Source organism: Schistocerca serialis, chromosome 2 (assembly GCF_023864345.2).
Source record: "Schistocerca serialis cubense isolate TAMUIC-IGC-003099 chromosome 2, iqSchSeri2.2, whole genome shotgun sequence".
Lineage (NCBI taxonomy): Eukaryota > Metazoa > Arthropoda > Insecta > Orthoptera > Acrididae > Schistocerca > Schistocerca serialis.
Window position 1 is genome coordinate 1,042,369,812 of NC_064639.1, and position 19,905 is coordinate 1,042,389,716.

Here is a 19,905-nt window from a genome sequence, read left to right on the forward strand (position 1 = left end):
ATGTGACTTACCAAACGAAAGCGCTGGCAGGTCGATAGACACACATGCCCACGTGGAATGTTTCCCTCTATTTTTTTTTTATATATCCCTTTATCTGTTCTGTGAAACACTGGTTCTTGCCACATTTCGTGGTTCTAGGACAATTGGAAGTACCCTATAGGCTCTGATGAGTGAGTTTGTGAGTATCAATTATGTAACATAAATGGCTGTATCTTTTGATTGCACCGACTTAGAAGCTTAAATGTTTTACATCACCAAGGGACCGTATACCTTACTATGTGACGAATTTCAATTTGATCCATCTATCTGCTCCTGAGAAAGAGGTTTGTTAACTGTCGGACGAACAGATGGAAAACAAAGCAATCCTATAAGGTTTCTGTTTTTACTGATTGAGGTACGGGACCTAGGGGACCCTAAAAACGCTGATAGATTGCAGCAGCAGAGTACTATGAGGATACAGAACTGACATAGTGTTTAAACTGACCAGAAAGGTGCAGAAGTATTTGAATACTGGAAGGGACCTACACAAGTTATGTGCCTTAAAAGTGATATAAAGCAAATAGCACCACATCTTATACTGCACAAGATCCCTAACACTTGAGTGCTATACAGTGATATCTTTATAACAAAGACAGTCAATATTGCAACAAATATTTATAAATTCTGGAAACTAAACCAACTCGTGGGACTGCTGTATGTACCAAAGGGAATCAGTTGAAACTTGCTTGTAAATAAATATTTGTTCTCATCTGGACTGAGTGTTTTTATTATAAACTGTTAAATACAATTGCGGTTGTTCCAGTATTACTTCAAAAATTATTATCTACGATCTTTGGTAAGGGTTGGATGATGTAAAGACTCAATTGCTGCACAGTTACTAACAAACAGTTTAGCAATTTCGGTAAGCTGAGCACATTTAGTCTGAAAATAATAAACTAGCTACATCTTCATTAAGTCTGAGGGTATCTCCTATAGTAGGAGATAAAGTTAAGTAAAACAGTACGCCTCAGATCAAGGCCAACACCCGGATCAGAATAAGAAAGAGACTGATGTCTACCTGTTCACAGTGCAACCACCATAGCAACAGCCAATCAGAGAATTGTTCCATTCACTGTTGTCAAATCTCTCTGCTACTGCAGATAGTGTCTACTGTAGGTAGTGTCTACTGGAGACAGTTGTAGACGACGCTCGTGACCGGTAACATAAACAGTTGTGGTTCGTTTTGTTGTGTGCTTAGTTTCTCCATGTGGTGAGTTTATCTGATGCTACAGAATATCTTAAGTTTGTCGTGGAAGTGTGCAAAATACTGTGGCTGCTGAATGGAAAGTTCAGTGACCTCTTCATGTTTTGCATGGTCAGACACACGAGTTTGTGTGCTCAGTGTGGGAATATTGAGAAACAGAGAAACAATGGTGCAACTCCACTGCCTCTAACAAAGGTAGTCAAAAGAACTGCAGATACCTTGAAGATCCACAAAAATACTGTCATCAAAAGTTGTAAGGAGAAATACTGTGCAGAAGGGAAGAGCCTGGTTCATCCAAACAGTGGACACCCTGAAATAGGAGGACAGAACCACACGTAACAAACTTGGACTATTTTCAACAAGATGCTGTTCATCACCACATATATGGATATTACTAGAGAAAAAAAACATACAAATATAAAAAAGCTGTGTGTTATTCTTCGCAAAGCAGAGTTATTCAGATGCAGCAAAGTGTCTTTGAATGGTTGTCAGAGTCCTCAGTTTTCTGTGCACAAAAATTAATGGATGGGAAATTATAATGGAGAGAGGCTATAATGGAGAGAGGCTATAATGGAGAGAGGCTATAATGGAGAGAGGCTATAATGGAGAGAGGCTATAATGGAGAGAGGCTATAATGGAGAGAGGCTATAATGGAGAGAGGTGACATTGTAGCATGGCATTGTCTATTTAAGAACTATCATTAAAGCGCCATTTTAAGACAGTGTGTGGCTCGACGAAACCTAGGTAAGCACTGGTCATTCTGTTAGTAAAGAGTGGACAGATGATATCATACGTGGAAGTCCTGCTGTTCCAGTGGAAAAGGGTGCATTCTTGCATGCTGGAACTGCATATTGTTTCTTACCAAACTGTCTCCTCCTTTACAAATCAACAAAAACAAACAATTACCACGAGCAGATGAACCATGATAGTTTTCTAAAGTTGTTGAAGGCGCAGCTACTGGAAAACTTAAATCGGCTGTCTGTCAATGTAATGAATAATGCCCCAGACCATTCAGTTACATAGGTAAAGTTCCAAAGATGGCAACGAAAAAAGCTGACATTGTTGAATGATTGAAATGCCACAATGTGAAAATTCAGAACAATTTATGTAAGGTAGAGCTCATGGAAACAGTGAAGAAAAATAAGGTACAGGTAGGTAAAGAACATGGTCATGGGGTTCTTAGGCTTCTACCATACCAGTGCCACTTTAACACCATCGAAATGATTTGGGCACAAATTAAAAATTACATGGCAACAAATAAAAAAATGAGAAGTTAATAATAATTTAAAAAAAACTTCGCTGTAGTAAAAATTCAACGATTGTTAGAGGAAGCACTGGCACAAATAAAGTCAGAGAAGTGGAGAAACATATGCAACCAGAAATGTGTTGTTAAAGAAGCATGGAAAAGTGAAGTGAGTGCCGAGAGTAATATAGAAAATATAATTATATCCTTGGACAAGTCCGGTAAACCAGAACACAGATAACAACAGTGCCAAGGGAGAAAGTGATTCTGAGCAAACTGGCATTTACTCTTTGCCTTACTTTGTTTTTTTAATTGTGTTTGCATTTTGTATTTTTAAATGAATGGTGTGTACAGCAATTGCACAATAAATCTCATCTCATTATTAAGGAATACTCTTCTGCCCAAGTATGACACACTGCTTGCATGCTACAGTTACTGGTTAAGTACCCAAGCAGTTTATATTACTTTAGTGTTGCTCGTTATTGTATTTATATGAAAAATTTAGATCCATTTTAAAATTCCTTACGTTCCAAATACAACATCTGAACACGATTCATTCTAATCATTGTAAAAACAATGCACTTCCTGTTGCTTTTGTCGATATATACAAATAATAGGAACACTGTGTCATTTTATACACGGGAGTGTGTTCGTTAAGACACAAGGATACAATAATCCCATAAAGCGAACTCAGTATCGCATATTTAAAAAGTGGTGCGAGACGGTAGTTCACAGACAGCTGTTATTCCTACAGCCATAATGTGTGCACACGCACCAGCAAACCGACAACATTGCACCCTTCCGCCCTCAACTACACTTCACTGTCAATCACTTTGTGTCAGCAAGGGTGTTAATACCAGCTGTGACAGCCCACATTCTGTAACAATGATCTTGTTTGAGATGTTTATAATAGACACTGAACGACAACGACTTAAGAATATTGGGCACAATTTCTGGTAATGAAATCTCCACGTTTTCATCCCACCCCATTTGTTTCACAATAGTGACACTGAAATTCTACCATAATCTTCCCTTAAGAAATTATGTATATATCACAAATTTTCAGAGAAATGTTAAATCAGTTGAAAATTCCAGAATTACTATTTTCACTCTACAGATATGTGTGCCAGCCCCCAACAGATTAAAACTGTGTGGAGAACTACAAAAGGTATGGTGGAAGTTGAGCTGAGAAGGTGTTGCAAGTTGTGCCTAGGCGGCTTAGTTGGTAAAGCAATTGCTAGCAAAAAGCAAAGCTTGCAGGTTCGTGTCCCAATCCAGCCTCGGATTTAATCTGAAAGTAGTTTCAAACACCTATTTCTCTGTCACTTTTTGTATAAGCATACTTCATGTAGTAAACAGACCTAGCTTTCACTAACATGTTTAATCTAAACTTACAACACAACTGATATCAGCATTTTAATTCTGAAAAACCACACTAATTTAGAAGGAATATCCTGACTTCAAAAGATATCTCCCCACTGTCATGAGCAGTGGGAAGGAACAAAATGTAATGAAAGATGCAAGAGCATTAAATACAAACACTAAAATTTGACTCACCTAGAACATGTTGTATGACGTAATTCCCATACTGATCTTGAATTAACTGCTCTGTGTGCCGATGAAGCTCTTCTAAAATTGGTGCTGTCTGCTCTGGAGTACAATGCTCTAGAATGCGCTGTATGACACGACAACCATAGGGATGTGTTGATAGCGCGAACACCTATACGAAAGAGGAACACAGCTTAACATTATTTTTGAACTTGAATCAATTACAGTATATTTTATATGCTTCAAATGATTCAAGTGTGGGTCTTTTCTACAAGGTGGGGGTGGGAGGGGGAATGGAAATCTCAATCATTATAAGACTTGATAGTTAACAGTATCTATGAAATATTAAGTAATGGCTTTTTAGTTTACATGTAATTGTGAAAGTGACAAATAGCTCTGAAGGAGAGCTATGAAAGCATGGCATTCCAGTGAAGTGCTACACAAATGTCTGTGACAGTGAACTAGCTAGACAATTGAAATTGCTAAATAAAATACATGAAGTAATTTACCTTCATTAATTTATTTTAATAAAAAAATTGTGAATGTAGTAACAAAGCAGCACCAAAGACCATGTGTAAACATACCTGTCCTGAAAATGCATTAATAATGAACTGAAGAGCATGGGGATCCACACATTCAATACATTTCTGTACAACATGATTGCCATTTTGGTCTTTGACACACTTCAACACATGTCCATCTAATTCACGAACAATTTCTTCCTGTTGTTCAGGAGAAATCGATTCCAAAGCTTTCTGGATTACGCGACAGCCGTACATCTGCAGTGCAAGGGGCAAAACATGTCCCCGTACCTAAACAAAAATACTGAAATTTAATTTTTTTGTAATTGTGGTAATAAGCACATGAACAAGGTCAAATAAATCTCAAAAGTAGTGCCCCTTACATGTAATACCGAAAATTGTACACTACATTTTCCAGTGAAACTGGAGAAGCAACAATTACACTAAGTTCTTTTTACAACACATACCAAAACACGACATCATTAAACTTTAAGATAACAATTACATTAGCAATAACAAGAATGGAGAGTGTTGGAGTATCTACAACCTATCTAAAATGTGAAATATTTACCTTTTGTGCTAAGGTGGTTTTTTGTTCTGGTGTTCCAAACTCAAAAAACTTTTGAATGACATAATTGCCAAATACATCTGTCATGAGATTATAGGCAGCAGCAAGAATTTCTGAAAATACCATTTGTTTTTCTGCTACTGTTGCTCTCTCAAGTTTCTGTTGAATGAATCTTGAACCATGTTGATCTTGAGAGAATTCTACAATGTGATTCACCAAATCACGCAGCTGAAGGCTTGGAAACCGGTTATTTCTGAAAATCACACGAACAAGGTTACCAGAGTATTTACAGTGCAATTTAAAGCAGCTTAGTACTCATTGAAAGCATTACACACACATTCAAGACATTTAGAAAAATTAAAGAATCAGTTGAACAGCACCGATTTCAATCATATTTACACAGCAAGGGGAGAGGAGGAATTGGAAGATGGACCATCTGAGCTTTTTTTATTCTCCCTCAGTTTTTTTCATTGTGTACACTATGCTTCATGATTTTTGATTTAGATTTTATGTGGGCATTTAAAGACTGGCCATAAGTCTTCTTTGTAAATCTAATATGGGATGACATACACAAACCCATATGAGTTCCACAATTCCTGTAGTGCAGAGACATATAGACTCCTGTTGTAATTACTAAAGGATGGTGGCTTGGAGCACTTCACACATATATAACTCCTCCCATCCTTTCAATCCCTGGTAAGTTAAAATTAGTGATACTCATTCAATACCAGGTATCAACTGCAACACAGCACAGAAAACATTTTCACTGCAGGACTACCATGTTGTAATTTTAAGTACTAAATAAGGATGGACAAAAATGTGGAAAGAATTGTTGGTTTGCAACTACATTCTATGTAGTTTCTTCTGAACCTCATTTAGCACGCAAGATAAAAGTAACGTAACATAACATTTAAACAATGGAAAATCCAGGATGGAATGTAACAATATCAGAGAAGGAAAGTTACTACTCACCATATAGCAGAGATGCTGAGTCACGGTAGGCACAACAAAAAGATTCACACAATTATAGCTTTCGGCCATTAAGGCCTTTGTCAGCAGTAGACGCGCGCGCACACACACACACACACACACACACACACACACGCACACGCACACGCACACGCACACGCACACGCACACGCACACGCACACGCACACGCACACGCACACGCGCGCGCGCGCGCGCGCGCGCGCAAACACAACTTGCACACACGTCACGTTTCAGTTCTCTGAGACTGCAGATGTGTGTGCAAGTTGCGTTTGAGTAAGTGTGTGTGTGTGTGTGTGTGTGTGTGTGTGTGTGTGGGCGCGCGCTGTCCTTAATGGCCGAAAGCTATAATCGTGTGAATCGTTTTGTTGTGTCTCTCGCAGCTCAGCACCTCCGCTATATGGTGAGTAGCAACTTTCCTTCTCTGGTAACATAACATTTAGTATTAAATGTGTCCCCAGGTATAAGATTGTCCACAAATGTAGTGCCATCTCTAATGATGTTAAACACTGTGCACAATACTTCCCCAACAGATGTTAGTAATCCTTTTTTGTTGTACGAGTCCACAATGAGTATATTTGTTTCGGCTTTTTGTGAAACAATACAAATATTTTCTATCAACTTTGACAAATGTAGAAAAGAATCACCTTAGCTTGAAACTGTTTCAGAAGCTTTTCACAATATGTTTTTGGCATCCACATTTGATGAAATATGAGCCCAGAGTGTACTTACTTGACAACAAATTTGTTGAAGAATAGATTGTCTCTATATCACCAATACTTACTATGGCCTCCACAGTGATTATATGCAGTTCACAATTATTATCTAGTATAGCTACATAAATTGGAGACCTGATTACAGAAAACATTTTTTTTGGAATAGTGATAAACTGAGTTTTCAATGAATCACTTGACTTTTACATCAGAAGTAAAATATTCTTTCCAATGTATAAAAACACAAACCAATATCCTTATTTGAAAAAGTTACTAGGTTTGAAACACAAACTATTTAATTTTGTGTGTTCTGCTGTTGATTTCCAGAAATTTCTTTAATTTATACAAAAAACTATCATTTTTCATTCCTTTTATACTAGGAAACTGGCACGATTTGAGGAAGTGCAATATGGGAAGCAAGAAGCAGCGCCAGTCTTAGACTAATCGCAAGATGGTAATGACGAACTTTATAGAACTGGTTAATAATGATAAACCCAAAACAGTAATACAGATGTCAAGGGAAAACAGTGTTTGGAAACCAGCAACAGTATCATTTTTAGAGCTTTATTTAATAATTAAACATTACCTCAAAATAATGATATCAAATACTCTGTGTTTGAACACTAAAAAAATTATGAATTAAAAAATACAGTCACTATTGAAAAATTTGAAGATGAGCTTAATGTAGTGAAACTACTCTTTCCTCTACTGTAAAAGTGAAACTCCATTATTTTTGTGAATACAAAAGAATTTGCAAGAACTTATGAAATATATTTATTTCCAAAATAATTGGAGAGAGAGAGAAAAAAAAAAAAACTTTGGTATGAGCTTGTGACAGTAGTTTATTGTTTTCATTGACAGTGCTGCTTGCCTTTGACAACTGTCTCAGTTAGGACAGAAGCAGCAACAATAGCCTCTCAGCTGTAATAGAAGCAGCAACGAGTCTAAAGGCCTGTATTGATGAAACAGTGTCCTGAGTATGTGGCTAGTCTTGTCACATCTTTGAAGGACATTGTTTTGTGATGCAGAGCTGATGCTGACTTGTAGAATGGTATTACTGCTGCAGCAAGGTTCGCAGTATAGGACAAAAGTGCTCTAATTTCCTTAGTCGTCTCCAGTGTCTTATGATATGATCCAAAATCTTAAGAATCTGTTCTCAAAAGTGCTTAAACTTTAAATGCAATTTTCACATTTCGTGTCTGTTCTATTTTTTTCTGTGAAATGTCCCTATATAAAACTTTTAAGAGCCATGTCTCGCCAGATTAGCTTGTAAACATACACCAAACTCAGTTAACAACTCTGCAGAAGATGCTATGTCACATTATCAACTGTAACAGTTCACAAACATGACTCAACACTACATCAAATGAACAGATGGAGACACACAACTGGCTTCAACATAGTAGGGATGTTAACTGATCTACTGGATTTAGCTACTTCAAATACACTGGGAAATAATCAAGAAAACACACACACACACACACACACACACACACACACACAGAGAGAGAGAGAGAGAGAGAGAGAGAGAGACTGGACTGCAAGTAAGTCAAAATAAACATTAAAACTAATTAAGTACTTACCAACAGAACGTCATAAGGTATCAATATAATAGAGGGAAACATTCCACACGGGAAAAATATATTTAAAAACAAAGATGATGTGACTTACCATACGAAAATGCTGGCAGGTCGATAGAAACACAAACAGACACATACATACACACAAAATTCAAGCTTTTGCAACAAACTGTTGCCTCATCAGGAAAGAGGGAAGGAGAGGGAAAGACGAAAGGAAGTGGGTTTTAAAGGATAGGGTAAGGAGTCATTCCAATCCCGGGAGCGGAAAGACTTACCTTAGGGGGAAAAAAAGGACGGGTATACACTCGCGCACACACACACATATCCATCCACACGTATTCAGACACGAGCAGACAATATATCTGTTGCAAAAGCTTGAATTTTGTGTGTATGTATGTGTCTGTTTGTGTTTCTATCGACCTGCCAGCGCTTTCGTATGGTAAGTCACATCATCTTTGTTTTTAAAGGTATAAGGTATCATATTAATGTGATAATACAAATAATTAATTAATATTTTGTTAAGTTTATTTGATAGGCTGAGTGAAAAACAGTAATAACTTATACTGCCCAACACCAGTATATAGCAAATACAAGTACTGAAGTCTGATATATCAGGGAAACATATTTATATTGTCAATATACCAATAGTACAATGTCAATTTACGAATATCAGCATTATTTCCAGAAGATATTGATACATTGTTGTCTGCTCTACCCACAGCAGCTACACAAACATGCCCATGAAGTTACTTATTGAATCTTACAACCTTCTCCAATTTTTTTACATCACTGATACACACACCCTTAAACAGAGTTTCTTCTTTTCACTGTACTTGACAATCCCTTTCAAATATCAAAAATTTTAATTTTATTGCACAGCATTATATTTATGAAATACTTTTTGCCAGCTTTTGCATATGCCGTTAGTAAGTGATGATCAGCATCACATTGGGAATGCAATTCTCATGAAAAATCCTCTGGCATTTCTACTGCACACAATGTATTCTCATTTGTTTTCCATAACAAAGTCTCAATCAATCTTCGTAACTCTTCCAATTATGTACCTTTTAATAGAAACACATCTCTCAGATGTTACTTTTTATATGGTATAACGTTCGGTATATGCTGTAATACAATTTGTGAAAAAGTAGTAAACAATTTATCTCACAACATTTTACTCTCCATATACGAGAATCTTTTAACAAGTATCAAAATTAGAAAATATAATTGTTGCAATGTTCGAAGAATTAGTTTCTCTCCCGAAAGAAATGTCAGACACACATGACAAATCTCGTGAGTTATTTGCATCTCAAGGTTTAACCCTTTCGCGGGCCACTAAACGTATTTCTTTACAGCATTTAAAAAAAATGTGTGTTCCCATTTCTGTACGCTCCTGACATCTAGTAGCAGTCTGCTGCACCAGCTGTAGTTTCTGTTTGTTGTAAAATATAGCCTTCAGGACTGTGGGAAGTATATAATCCACCGAATAACAGTGTTTTAATGGTTATTAGGAAGTATGGTTACCACCAGTGTAGTTTCTGGAAGTGGCTTGAGAAGTATACTTACCACAAAATTAACCCATCATTTGTGGTCCTTGGGAAGCATACTTACCACCAACTTAAGGTATCCTGAAGCTTGCGGGAATATGTTTTACAACCTCTGTCTATACTGACATCGTGTGGTAGTACACTGCACCAGGTGTATGAAAAGTGCTACAACAATTAGTTTCTGTTTGTCGTAGGATCACAACAGTTGTCGGAACACATTGCATCACTTCTGCAATATACATTATGGTGACCCGTATCAGTAGTATACTTTCATTGCACGATGAAGTTTCAGGACTGTTTTCACACTTTTGTAAGTAAACTTAAATACCAGGAACAAATATTCTTTTTTATGCATAATGGCAACACGTTAACAGCAAACAGAAGGGGAAGTGGGAAATCCATTTACCACCAGTTTTTTTAATACCTCACAAAGGTGCTGTGGTGATAGTTTTCGGTCCTAAATCACAAAAATATAAGTATCAAAACGGTCCTAAATCACAAAAATATAAGTATCAAAAAATAAATATATTTATTGTTGATTACATTTCTAATAGGATAGCAAAAAAAGTTATCTTCGCTGAGTTGCACCCACGAAAGTGTTAAAAAGTTGCTAGTTGAATGAGCTGTTAAAATGTACTGCATTCTTAAGTCCTATTCAAAGTTTCTCTTTAACCCTATAGAGATTGCATCCAAGAATATAGGACACATTCTGAACATTAGAAGTCATTAAATTTTAAGAAGTTTTCAAAATAATACCTAAAATCTTCCAGGAGACGACTGCGACCAGGTGGTTTGTCAACACCAGGGGTGACACCTGCTGCTCCCCTGTTACTTGAACCCAATTTTGTGAAGAGCGAATTTGTTGATCCAAATACTCCATTAGCAGCTAACCCAGCAACACCAACGCCATTGCGGAACTTGGCAGCTTCTGCTCCTGGTGCCGCAGACAACACACCACGGCCAGTTCCTACACCTAGTGTTCCCAACTGGAGGCTTCCAGAACTTCCTCCAAGAGTAGGTGGGGGTGTCAAAGATCCCGATGTAAGACCAAGAGGACTTGGAGAGGCGGTCACTGTACCTGAGACAGATAAAAATCATTAATGCAGATTTTAAGTAATTAGAAAAGTATTAGTTATTAACAGAATAAGAAGTTACTAACAAATACAATAACAGTGCGAAGAGATACCAAAATTCCATTTATAGTAAATTAAAGATGGAGGGTTTCGGGTGGAAAGAGTGACAACAAGGAGTAAGGAAGGGGGGGGGGGGGGGGGGGGGGCGGCGGCAGAGGATTTGTGAGAGGGCTGAGAGGGAGTTGGAAAGAAGTGTGTGTGTGTGTGTGTGTGTGTGTGTGTGTGTGTGTGTGTGTGTATTTTTGACAAAGGCCTTGTCGGCTGGAAGCTAACTTCCTGACAGTCTTTTTGTTGTGTCTCTCTGCGATTCACCATCTCCGCTATATGGTGAGTGGTAACTATCCTTTTCATTATACTGTTACATTCCATCCTGTATTTTCTGTTGTTCGATAGTTTACCCAATTCCTTTTACAAATGTGTTTGCTATATGTCTACATGATTATAATCATCAGTAAAAATTTCAAAGTATCTAAACTCAATGACATTTGCTCTTATAATAACCAGTGTTATATGATTTGGATTATGTGTGTTCTTGTGTTTAGAATGGAGACATGGAGTAATAAGTTTTGCCCAATGCAGTAGTTGCTACAAGACAAGGGTCAGTTACTTCCAATTTCCATCACTGTGAAAATTACAATTCATATCACACACACACACTCAAGTGTGTATTTTCATGGAATGTGAACTTCCATATATGTCTGGAGATCATACAAAGAAAACCATAAAGTCCCCATAAATTTATTTCCCCAGTTTATTCCCCCACAACCAAGTCAGAAATATAAAATAGTAATTTTTTATGAAGTGCCAATGAGTCCATAACATTATTGTTAAAGTTGTAAAACTTTTGAACTAGAGCTTGTTGTTAGACCACAAATGTAGGAAAGCAGCAATAAATGACACAAAACACAAGCCTATAGAAATGCTTACAATAACTTTTATGATACATGTATTCAAAGCATGCCAACAAAATATTACATCAAACTGATTGAAAAGAAGATTACATGCTGCGCAACTTTGAGCTACTTGTAACATGCACCGTATATTACATACATTAGAACAGTAGCAGTAATAGAAGATATTATCAGTAAGAGCTTAGGAAAGTCAAGTTTTGAAATTAAAAACAGAAATCCATATACAAGCATATTAAACAGGGTGACCAAAAAGTTTCTCTTCCAAGGCCATACAGTGCAGCATCAGTACGCATATTTGGCAAAATCACAGTGACCACCTAGTAGTAAGTACCACTGATGCACCAGGTTGAAAATACACATTTGGTAAAACACCACGTACTGCTGCAAGAAAATCCATAACTGCCTGTGGCACAAATTCGACCAACAGGAATTGTCGATCCTTCAAGGCCTTTTTCTTAAGTGCCCAAAGACATGATAACTGCATGGAGAGAGCTCAAGTCTATAGGTTGGATGCTCAAGTGTCTCCCACTTGAGATGGCATAACTTCTGTTTTATGAAATTCGCAATACAGGGACATGCTTTATCATGAAGCAGCAGTGCCTCTTGTCACAATTTTCAACAGCAGTGTTTTTCGCAGACATGCTGCCCCCATACACATTCTTCATTCTCTGACAGGTGTCTACTGGTGTTTGGCCTTCTGCAGCCAAGAAAAGAATAGCAGCATGTTGTTCCTTTTTGGATATATTTGATAATAACGTTACTATAGTTCAAATTTCTGCATTTACTGCTCACATTTGGGAAGAGACAAATGCCACACTAATCCTGTTGCCTAAATGTTGGTACTCGTACACCCACATTGGAGTCACACTATGCTGAATGTATGCAACAGCAATTCCCTCAAATGGAAACTTTCTGGTCACCTCTTATACATTTATTATTAACAGAGTGAGTTGTCATGTTGTTTTATCAATATCACTTAGTTCATTTCTTTAAGCACCTCTTCTCCACTCCATGCTTTACCATCTTAAATGAAATATTATTCCAGTGAATAACAAGAATGTGAGCAAGTACAGACTGGAATAACAGTTCATTTCAATCACACCAACTATAGCTACACAATTACTCTGAAGTTCACACTAATGCGTGAAACGGTTTATCAAACCAACTAAATGCCCATTCCATTCGTTCCTTCCACCCGTAATGTGAGAAATGAAAAGAAATTTGGTAAACGCTTGGTACTTTGCGAGTCATTATTAAATGTAGCGGCTTAGTGTTTGACATCATCACAGTCTGATACAGGTGACCTGCAATACTGGCCTGAAATGTTTTTGACTGCTTCCCATACTTTCCAGAAGCTGCAGTTTAAGCAGTCTAATAGTATTTTGTCGTTCCCTTTCTTGCCCTCTAAAACTGCGACTGCATGATGTCATGGCCTGTGAGGTTCTTTGTGGATGGCTGGCATTTGAACCAACATCAAGACATGCCTCTGACCTTAATTACAGAAAACAATTGATACTCTGACATGGGACACACTTAATCTTAATGAAGTTTCAAGACGATTTTACGAATGCTTAACCCTTTGAGCTCCAGTCATTTCTGCTGCAAACTACAATTTCATTCATTTTGTTTTTAAGAATGAGTGCATTTACCATGAAACAGCCAACACCAGTAAATACCTGTTTCAGCACTTCTGTAGCAATGGTATTTTCACACTAAAGGCACTGGTACTTCAAAACAAAATGAATAAAATGGTGATTTGAGGCATAATCCACTGGGGCTCAAAGGGTGGTATGGCGGTTTTCCGCACAATTCTCTACATGATCAAGTAAGTAAACAATCCTGTCCCAAACTGAAATATGGAATGAGACATGATAACCTTTTCTTTTACCCTTCCTCATCTCAACCATCACAGTTTGGTATGTAATGGAGTATTTCCTCTCACTGATAGAAATCTGTATTGTGGAAATTAGCCTTGCTGCTATCAATAAGCCTAGAAAGGAAGCCAATTTGTCACAAAACAAGTACATTATGATACTTATTTGTAAAATTCTTTGCTTGCTTTATCAAAGAAGGGTGTAGACATACAATCCACAATAGTCAATGTTGACTTTAAAGCAGCTCTGTATGGTGCAGTTGCTTCTATGGTGCCCTGCAATGTTATGTACTTATTTTGTCTGAAGCTCTTAATCCTCAACATGGTATACGTACAACTGCTACAAAAGTTTGTCTATCTATATTCCAAGGTGTATACTAATCATGAGTCCGAAATAAAATGTCTCAAAGGAAGGAACTGCCAACAACTTTCAAAAGAAATAATTCCTGAGTTAAGCCCGAGGCTGTAATTGGGAAGATGGAACTTTCATTGAATCATTATTTTTACTGTAGATAATTACTACACTAACAGTTGCTATATGTAATGAAGCATACTTTTGAGTTTCTGGGGATTTATTTTGAAGATTTAAGAAAATGCTGATAATGGAATTCAGACCAGTGATTCAAAGAAATTTAAGTGAACAGAAAAGTAACAACATACAGAAATTCCATGTAAAAATTCTCGCCTTTGTGGGTTAAAAGATTACTCAATTCTAGAATCCTGTTGAAGTGGACTCTCTCCCCAACTGACACCAGCAACCATATAAAAGAAGAAAATAAAAAATTGGTGGGCTTTCTGGAAATTTGAAAGTAATTAACCAATTCTAAAGCTACTTCACAAAGTGAGTGCACATGAAATAATTAATAAATCTGCGATTTTCCAGGATTTAGTGATATTGGTGCATCATTGTACTCCGTTGTAAATAATATGCTCAAGCAGAAGTGGTAGAAAATAATCACCTCATATTAAAAATAAAATTTAACTACAGACACTGTAATGTATCTGGAGTTTGCCACACAACCAATGAGCTATTACCCAATAACACATGATAATGTCCATGCAACATTATACGAATATAATTAAACATGGGATTACATGAAACCTTCAAAATTAGGATAGAAGTTATGAAGAAAGGAAGCATCACTGAAGTGATTAATGATGGGAGAAAAATCCTAATGTAGCTCAAATCTAACTCTATACACATAGCAACATGTTTCTTGAACCCAGTGGTTTTTTCGTGGAGGGGAAGAAAAAGGTGAAACTCTTGAGCTACAATGGTAAACTAAAATGCTTATGTGGAGACATGATATGGCAGGGTTCACAGTGTCTTTTACACTTTTCAAGGAACTTTAAATAAACGGTATAAAATGGGGGAAATAATGTTTTAAGTGGTAAAAGTTGCACACAGGATCCCCTCTTGCATTTTCCCACTTTTATGTATGATGTATGTACATATCAGGCATCAAAATCTTGTCAAGGACTTGTATATCATCTAATAAAAACCACTTGGTGTAACTGGAACTGGTAATTGTCTGGGAAGAAGAAATGTTTGACTTAATTTCATACTTCATAATTGATGTTTTTGAAAAGCCTGCAGCTGTCATTCATTATTTACATAATAAAACACTGCACCAGTTACATTTTTTTTGCTTACCATGACACTTTTCGAGAATTTTTTCACGTTGTCAAGCACAAATATTTATGTAAGTATTGTATGTGGTGCTTTGCATATTTGTTGTTCTGCATCTCTTGCCTGTGGTTGTCGTTCTCAGGTTATCGGTACTGTGCCTCCTAAATTATTTAGAAAACCAAACATATGCAAACTCTCTAACACTGTTTGTTTGTGAAACATGACAAAAAATACATACGTAAATGTTGCTCTTGGCAATGAGAATAAATTCTCGAAATAAGTCTTGCTAAGCATGAAAATATACGTAACTGGTGCTGTGTTAAAACCAAAAACATCTGAGTAATGCAAAGTCAGTGAAGCTGTCCTCTAGCGCTACAAGTGGTAAAATGACAAAACACGATAAATATGGTTCGACAAAGATGTCATGGCGATCACAATAATCATGAAGCTATGCATGTGCAGTAGAGACAGTTATGAAATGGTTGCGTTTGGTCATTATATCTTTATTTGAACGAACTTAGTTACTCCCATCAGCCACCAAGCCGAGCAGAGCTTGGAAACGACACAAGAAATGGCATGAATTGTTCTAACTTTCATCCGTTTACTGGTTCAGTGTAAACAATACTCGATGGCCAGCATCACGCCAAAGTCATTTTACGTCAGTTTTTTCTCCCCAAACATTTTTTTCATAAAGCATAAATCGCGGAAAAGTTATAAAGAAGTTAACGCAAAATCAGGTGTTACTTAACATAGGAAATTTGATGGAAGTACTTAAACAGCAAGGAAACGTAAATTCCAGGAACATAAAAGCAGATTATAGTCTAGATAACCTCCAGAATGTAATAATGGAACACCCAACCAGCTAAATTTGGCAGATGTGTGACCTAAAAGTCTTCCAGTGGGACAGCAGGGACATCACTGGTGGTAGAACCACTGGAGGACCAAGGGTCTGAACATTAAATGCTGGCATAGCACTAGAAGTTACTCTGTAATCTTTTAGCTTTCTTTTGAATATCTCTCATCAAAATGAGTGCAGGATCTCCCAAATACAAACACTCACACTACTGATGCTCAACATATAACTACAAAGCAAATCAAAACACAGCTAACATTATCTTACTTCTGTATCACCAACACTATCAAAGCACTACTTCTTCTTCTTCTTTTTATTCTTTGTCCTTCTTCCAAAAGGCCATGCCCTGACCCTTAGCAACATTTTCTTGGCCACCTATGACATCCCCTCGAAAATGTTTTTTTACCAGAACATCACAGCTAATTAAGTGTTCAACAAGTTATGCTTTGTGCTGGCCTATAATTTTCAATAATTCTTTCTTCTCTCCTATTTCCTGTAGAACCATCTTGTTTGCTTTTCTATTGTATTTATTGCATTCTCCTCCAGGATCACATACCCACAGGTTTGAGGTGAGTCTTTAACAGTCAGGTTTTACATCCACATGTCAGGACACTCCACATAAAGATTTTTACAAATCTTTTCTTAGTATCGAAGTGATACACTTGTTCGTATTTTGGAAAGACTCTTGGCCAGTGTTGGTTGTTCTCTTGATTTCCTTGAGGCATCTATTGTTTTTCTTCGCAATGCTATAGAGATAGTGAAATTCAATTACTTGTTCAAGTTGCTCATTATCTATTCCTACGTCAGTCTTGCCTCCACCTTCTTTCTTGTCTATAACCATGACCTTAGTCTTATTGGTATTTATTTTTAGTTTTATCTTTTGATTTATGACCTGAGACATTTTATTTAGCATTTTATTAAAGCATGAGTGACTAAAATAATGAGCCTACGATGGCATTTGGCCTGAAATCTGAAATCATTCACGTGACATCCACCAGTCATTGCTTTGGAGGCACCTTATTGGATTTGTGATTTCTTATAACTAAATTTCAATTACACATCAAGACTAAAAGCTTTTAAAATATCATAAGATGAATGATGATAATAATGCTCAATAATATCTGTTCACCGTGGGCTTATGGTTAGGGGCGTGCAATTACAGATTTTAAGGAAGCAGATTTGCATCCTGCTACATGCCAATTTCTTTGTACAATTCCTAGTTGAAATGTTGTACAAACTTTGGATGTAATTATAACACATACGAACTGTTAACACTACTGCACAGTTCAGATTATACCAAGTTCTCTCACTGCTAAACTTTATGCAACAAAACTGCCTGTGTCTCATGATGAGGGGGGGGGGGGATTTCTGCTTCATAAAATTTTGAACTTATGTTGGTCTTGAAAAGTTGCAGAAAATGTTTTATAATGTACAACATAAAAAAAAGCTTTGAAAAATCTGCTTTTCAGAATCACCATCACAATTTGCCAATTTACACACAGAATCTGCAGAAGTATGGAAACAGGGCAATAGTACAGACGCATATGCAATTAAAGACAAATTTTCTATTGTGAAAACTTGAGTGAAGGAAGTGTGTAAATAAAGCTCCTGTTTAAGAATTTTAATTTTGATTAAGCAATTAGTAAAATAACAAGAGTTTCTCTTCCCATCAAATTGTAAGCTGCTCTCCCAAAAAATCTGCTTTGCTGCAATAAATAAAACACTTGTCAAGATTTACTGTTTCTCTCTAACACAGCATCACAGAAAAACAAATTTCAACATTGCTGACATTCTGGAATTAAATAGTATCCTAAACTACTGACATTAATGTAAGTAACATGCATTACAGATAACAAAACACTTCTTATCCACCTAGCGCTCCGTAGTTTTGTGGCCATTTCCCACGCCCATAATCAAGCGAAGGGGAGAAAGCAGAGGTACTTCTGTCGAAGGAATCTCTGCGTCCAGAGCTGTTGGTTCCCAAACCAAGACCTGGAATTGCCACAATCACAAAACTGTACAACAAAACAGTTAACATATACTGACATACAAATGACATTTATTTAAGCAAGGATATGGAATGAGAGCTAAAAATTACAGAAGAGGAGGCCTTTATACATTCAGTGTATGAGCAAGTGAACAACATAACACTATTTTATCGTTATAATGTGTACTTATTACATGTATAAAAAAGGGGGGGGGGGAGGGGAGGGGAAGTGTGGTTTCACAGGAAATCGAAAGTACTTCAGATATTTAAGGAAATGTATGTAAATAATCTGCTGGATGTGGATAAAAAGTGGAAAGATAACAGTTTTATGAAAATTGCAGCATATGGTACTGAACAGCTTCCGCTGATACTTAAAGGCAGTAGAAACAACAATTATTAAAAAAAGCAAAGGGGGGAGGGGGGGGAATATACAGCAATGTTCGAAGGCTTTTCATGGCCACTGAGCCTATGAAGACAATACTTAATTTAACCTTTGCCTGTATAGCATCTTCAATGGGGAGGGGGATAGGGATGGGGGGGGCTAGAGAGAGAGAGAGAGAGAGAGAGAGAGAGAGAGAGAGAGAGAGAGAGTCCGTTCAACATAAGAATAAGCCTCATGTAAACATTACACTACGTATTCTACCACATTTGCTGGAACCTCATTGGATTTCGTTTCACATGAAACTGAAGCCAAGCTATCTGAAGTACAGTCAAGTACACAGGCTCAGTGATGATACAGAGCAACAGCTTTACTGGCACTTTTTAACTTGTGTGAGTGATCCAACTAACCTGCTGTGTTGTGAACAGTTGCAGTAAAGATGTAAAATGAGATGAGCAGAGAACAAAATAGCTTTGAATGTCATTTAATTTTTAAACAGAAGGAAATAATTTATGGCAAAACTCACGCGAGATTACCAAACGGAAAACATACCATGCTCTCGATCTTAGCTGACATAGTACTGTAATTAAAAACATGAGTGATGAAAATTTCTGACTAACAAGAGCAAATTTCCTGCAGGAGCTATGTGGGGCATAAAAGTGCACTGCTGATTTCCCACATAGTTAAATATTGAAGCCACTGAAGGTATAATAGTCAGTCGTCTGGTAATCTCTGGACCCCTTCTATATCAGACTCCAAGGAATACATTACAGTACTGCTTCACTGATAACAACGCAATCGGCAAAAAACCCACGTGTCCTACAAAACAACGGGCATATTCAAATAAAGAGTATCTGATTTTTCTCAAAAGAGAGCGTAGTTGTTTAATGTTTTCTTAGCTTCAACGATCTTATAAAATAATGGTAACTAAGAATTTATATTTGCAATGAAAACCAAAATTTTGCATGCAATATGTAATTAGAAACTAGAAGACGTGCATTTTTCTTGAAAATGATAGTTAAGTATGAGATAATTAACATATACTTGATGAACTTCATATTTAAATGATTTATGTATTCAAACTGAACAAAAAAATTACACACAAGAATGAGATTTGAACTACTACTCCAGAATGCATACCATTTTTATTCTCCAATGCTACCAATTACGCCCTGCACACAATTGGAA

At 36.9% G+C, this 19,905-nt stretch overlaps 1 protein-coding gene across 3 annotated transcripts in view; it reads right to left on the reverse strand.

The window, feature by feature from the left end:
• The window catches only part of LOC126458466 (pumilio homolog 2), a 642,319-nt gene that overhangs the window by 16,607 nt on the left and 605,807 nt on the right, over positions 1-19,905 (reverse strand). For all 3 annotated transcript variants that reach the window (XM_050095538.1, XM_050095540.1, XM_050095539.1), the window contains 5 exons: positions 18,224-18,343; positions 10,708-11,029; positions 5,127-5,376; positions 4,619-4,846; positions 4,044-4,206 (listed from right to left, as the gene is read on the reverse strand). In XM_050095538.1, coding sequence (XP_049951495.1) covers positions 4,044-4,206; positions 4,619-4,846; positions 5,127-5,376; positions 10,708-11,029; positions 18,224-18,343 — 1,083 coding nt within the window. The remainder of the gene's footprint in view (positions 1-4,043; positions 4,207-4,618; positions 4,847-5,126; positions 5,377-10,707; positions 11,030-18,223; positions 18,344-19,905) is intronic.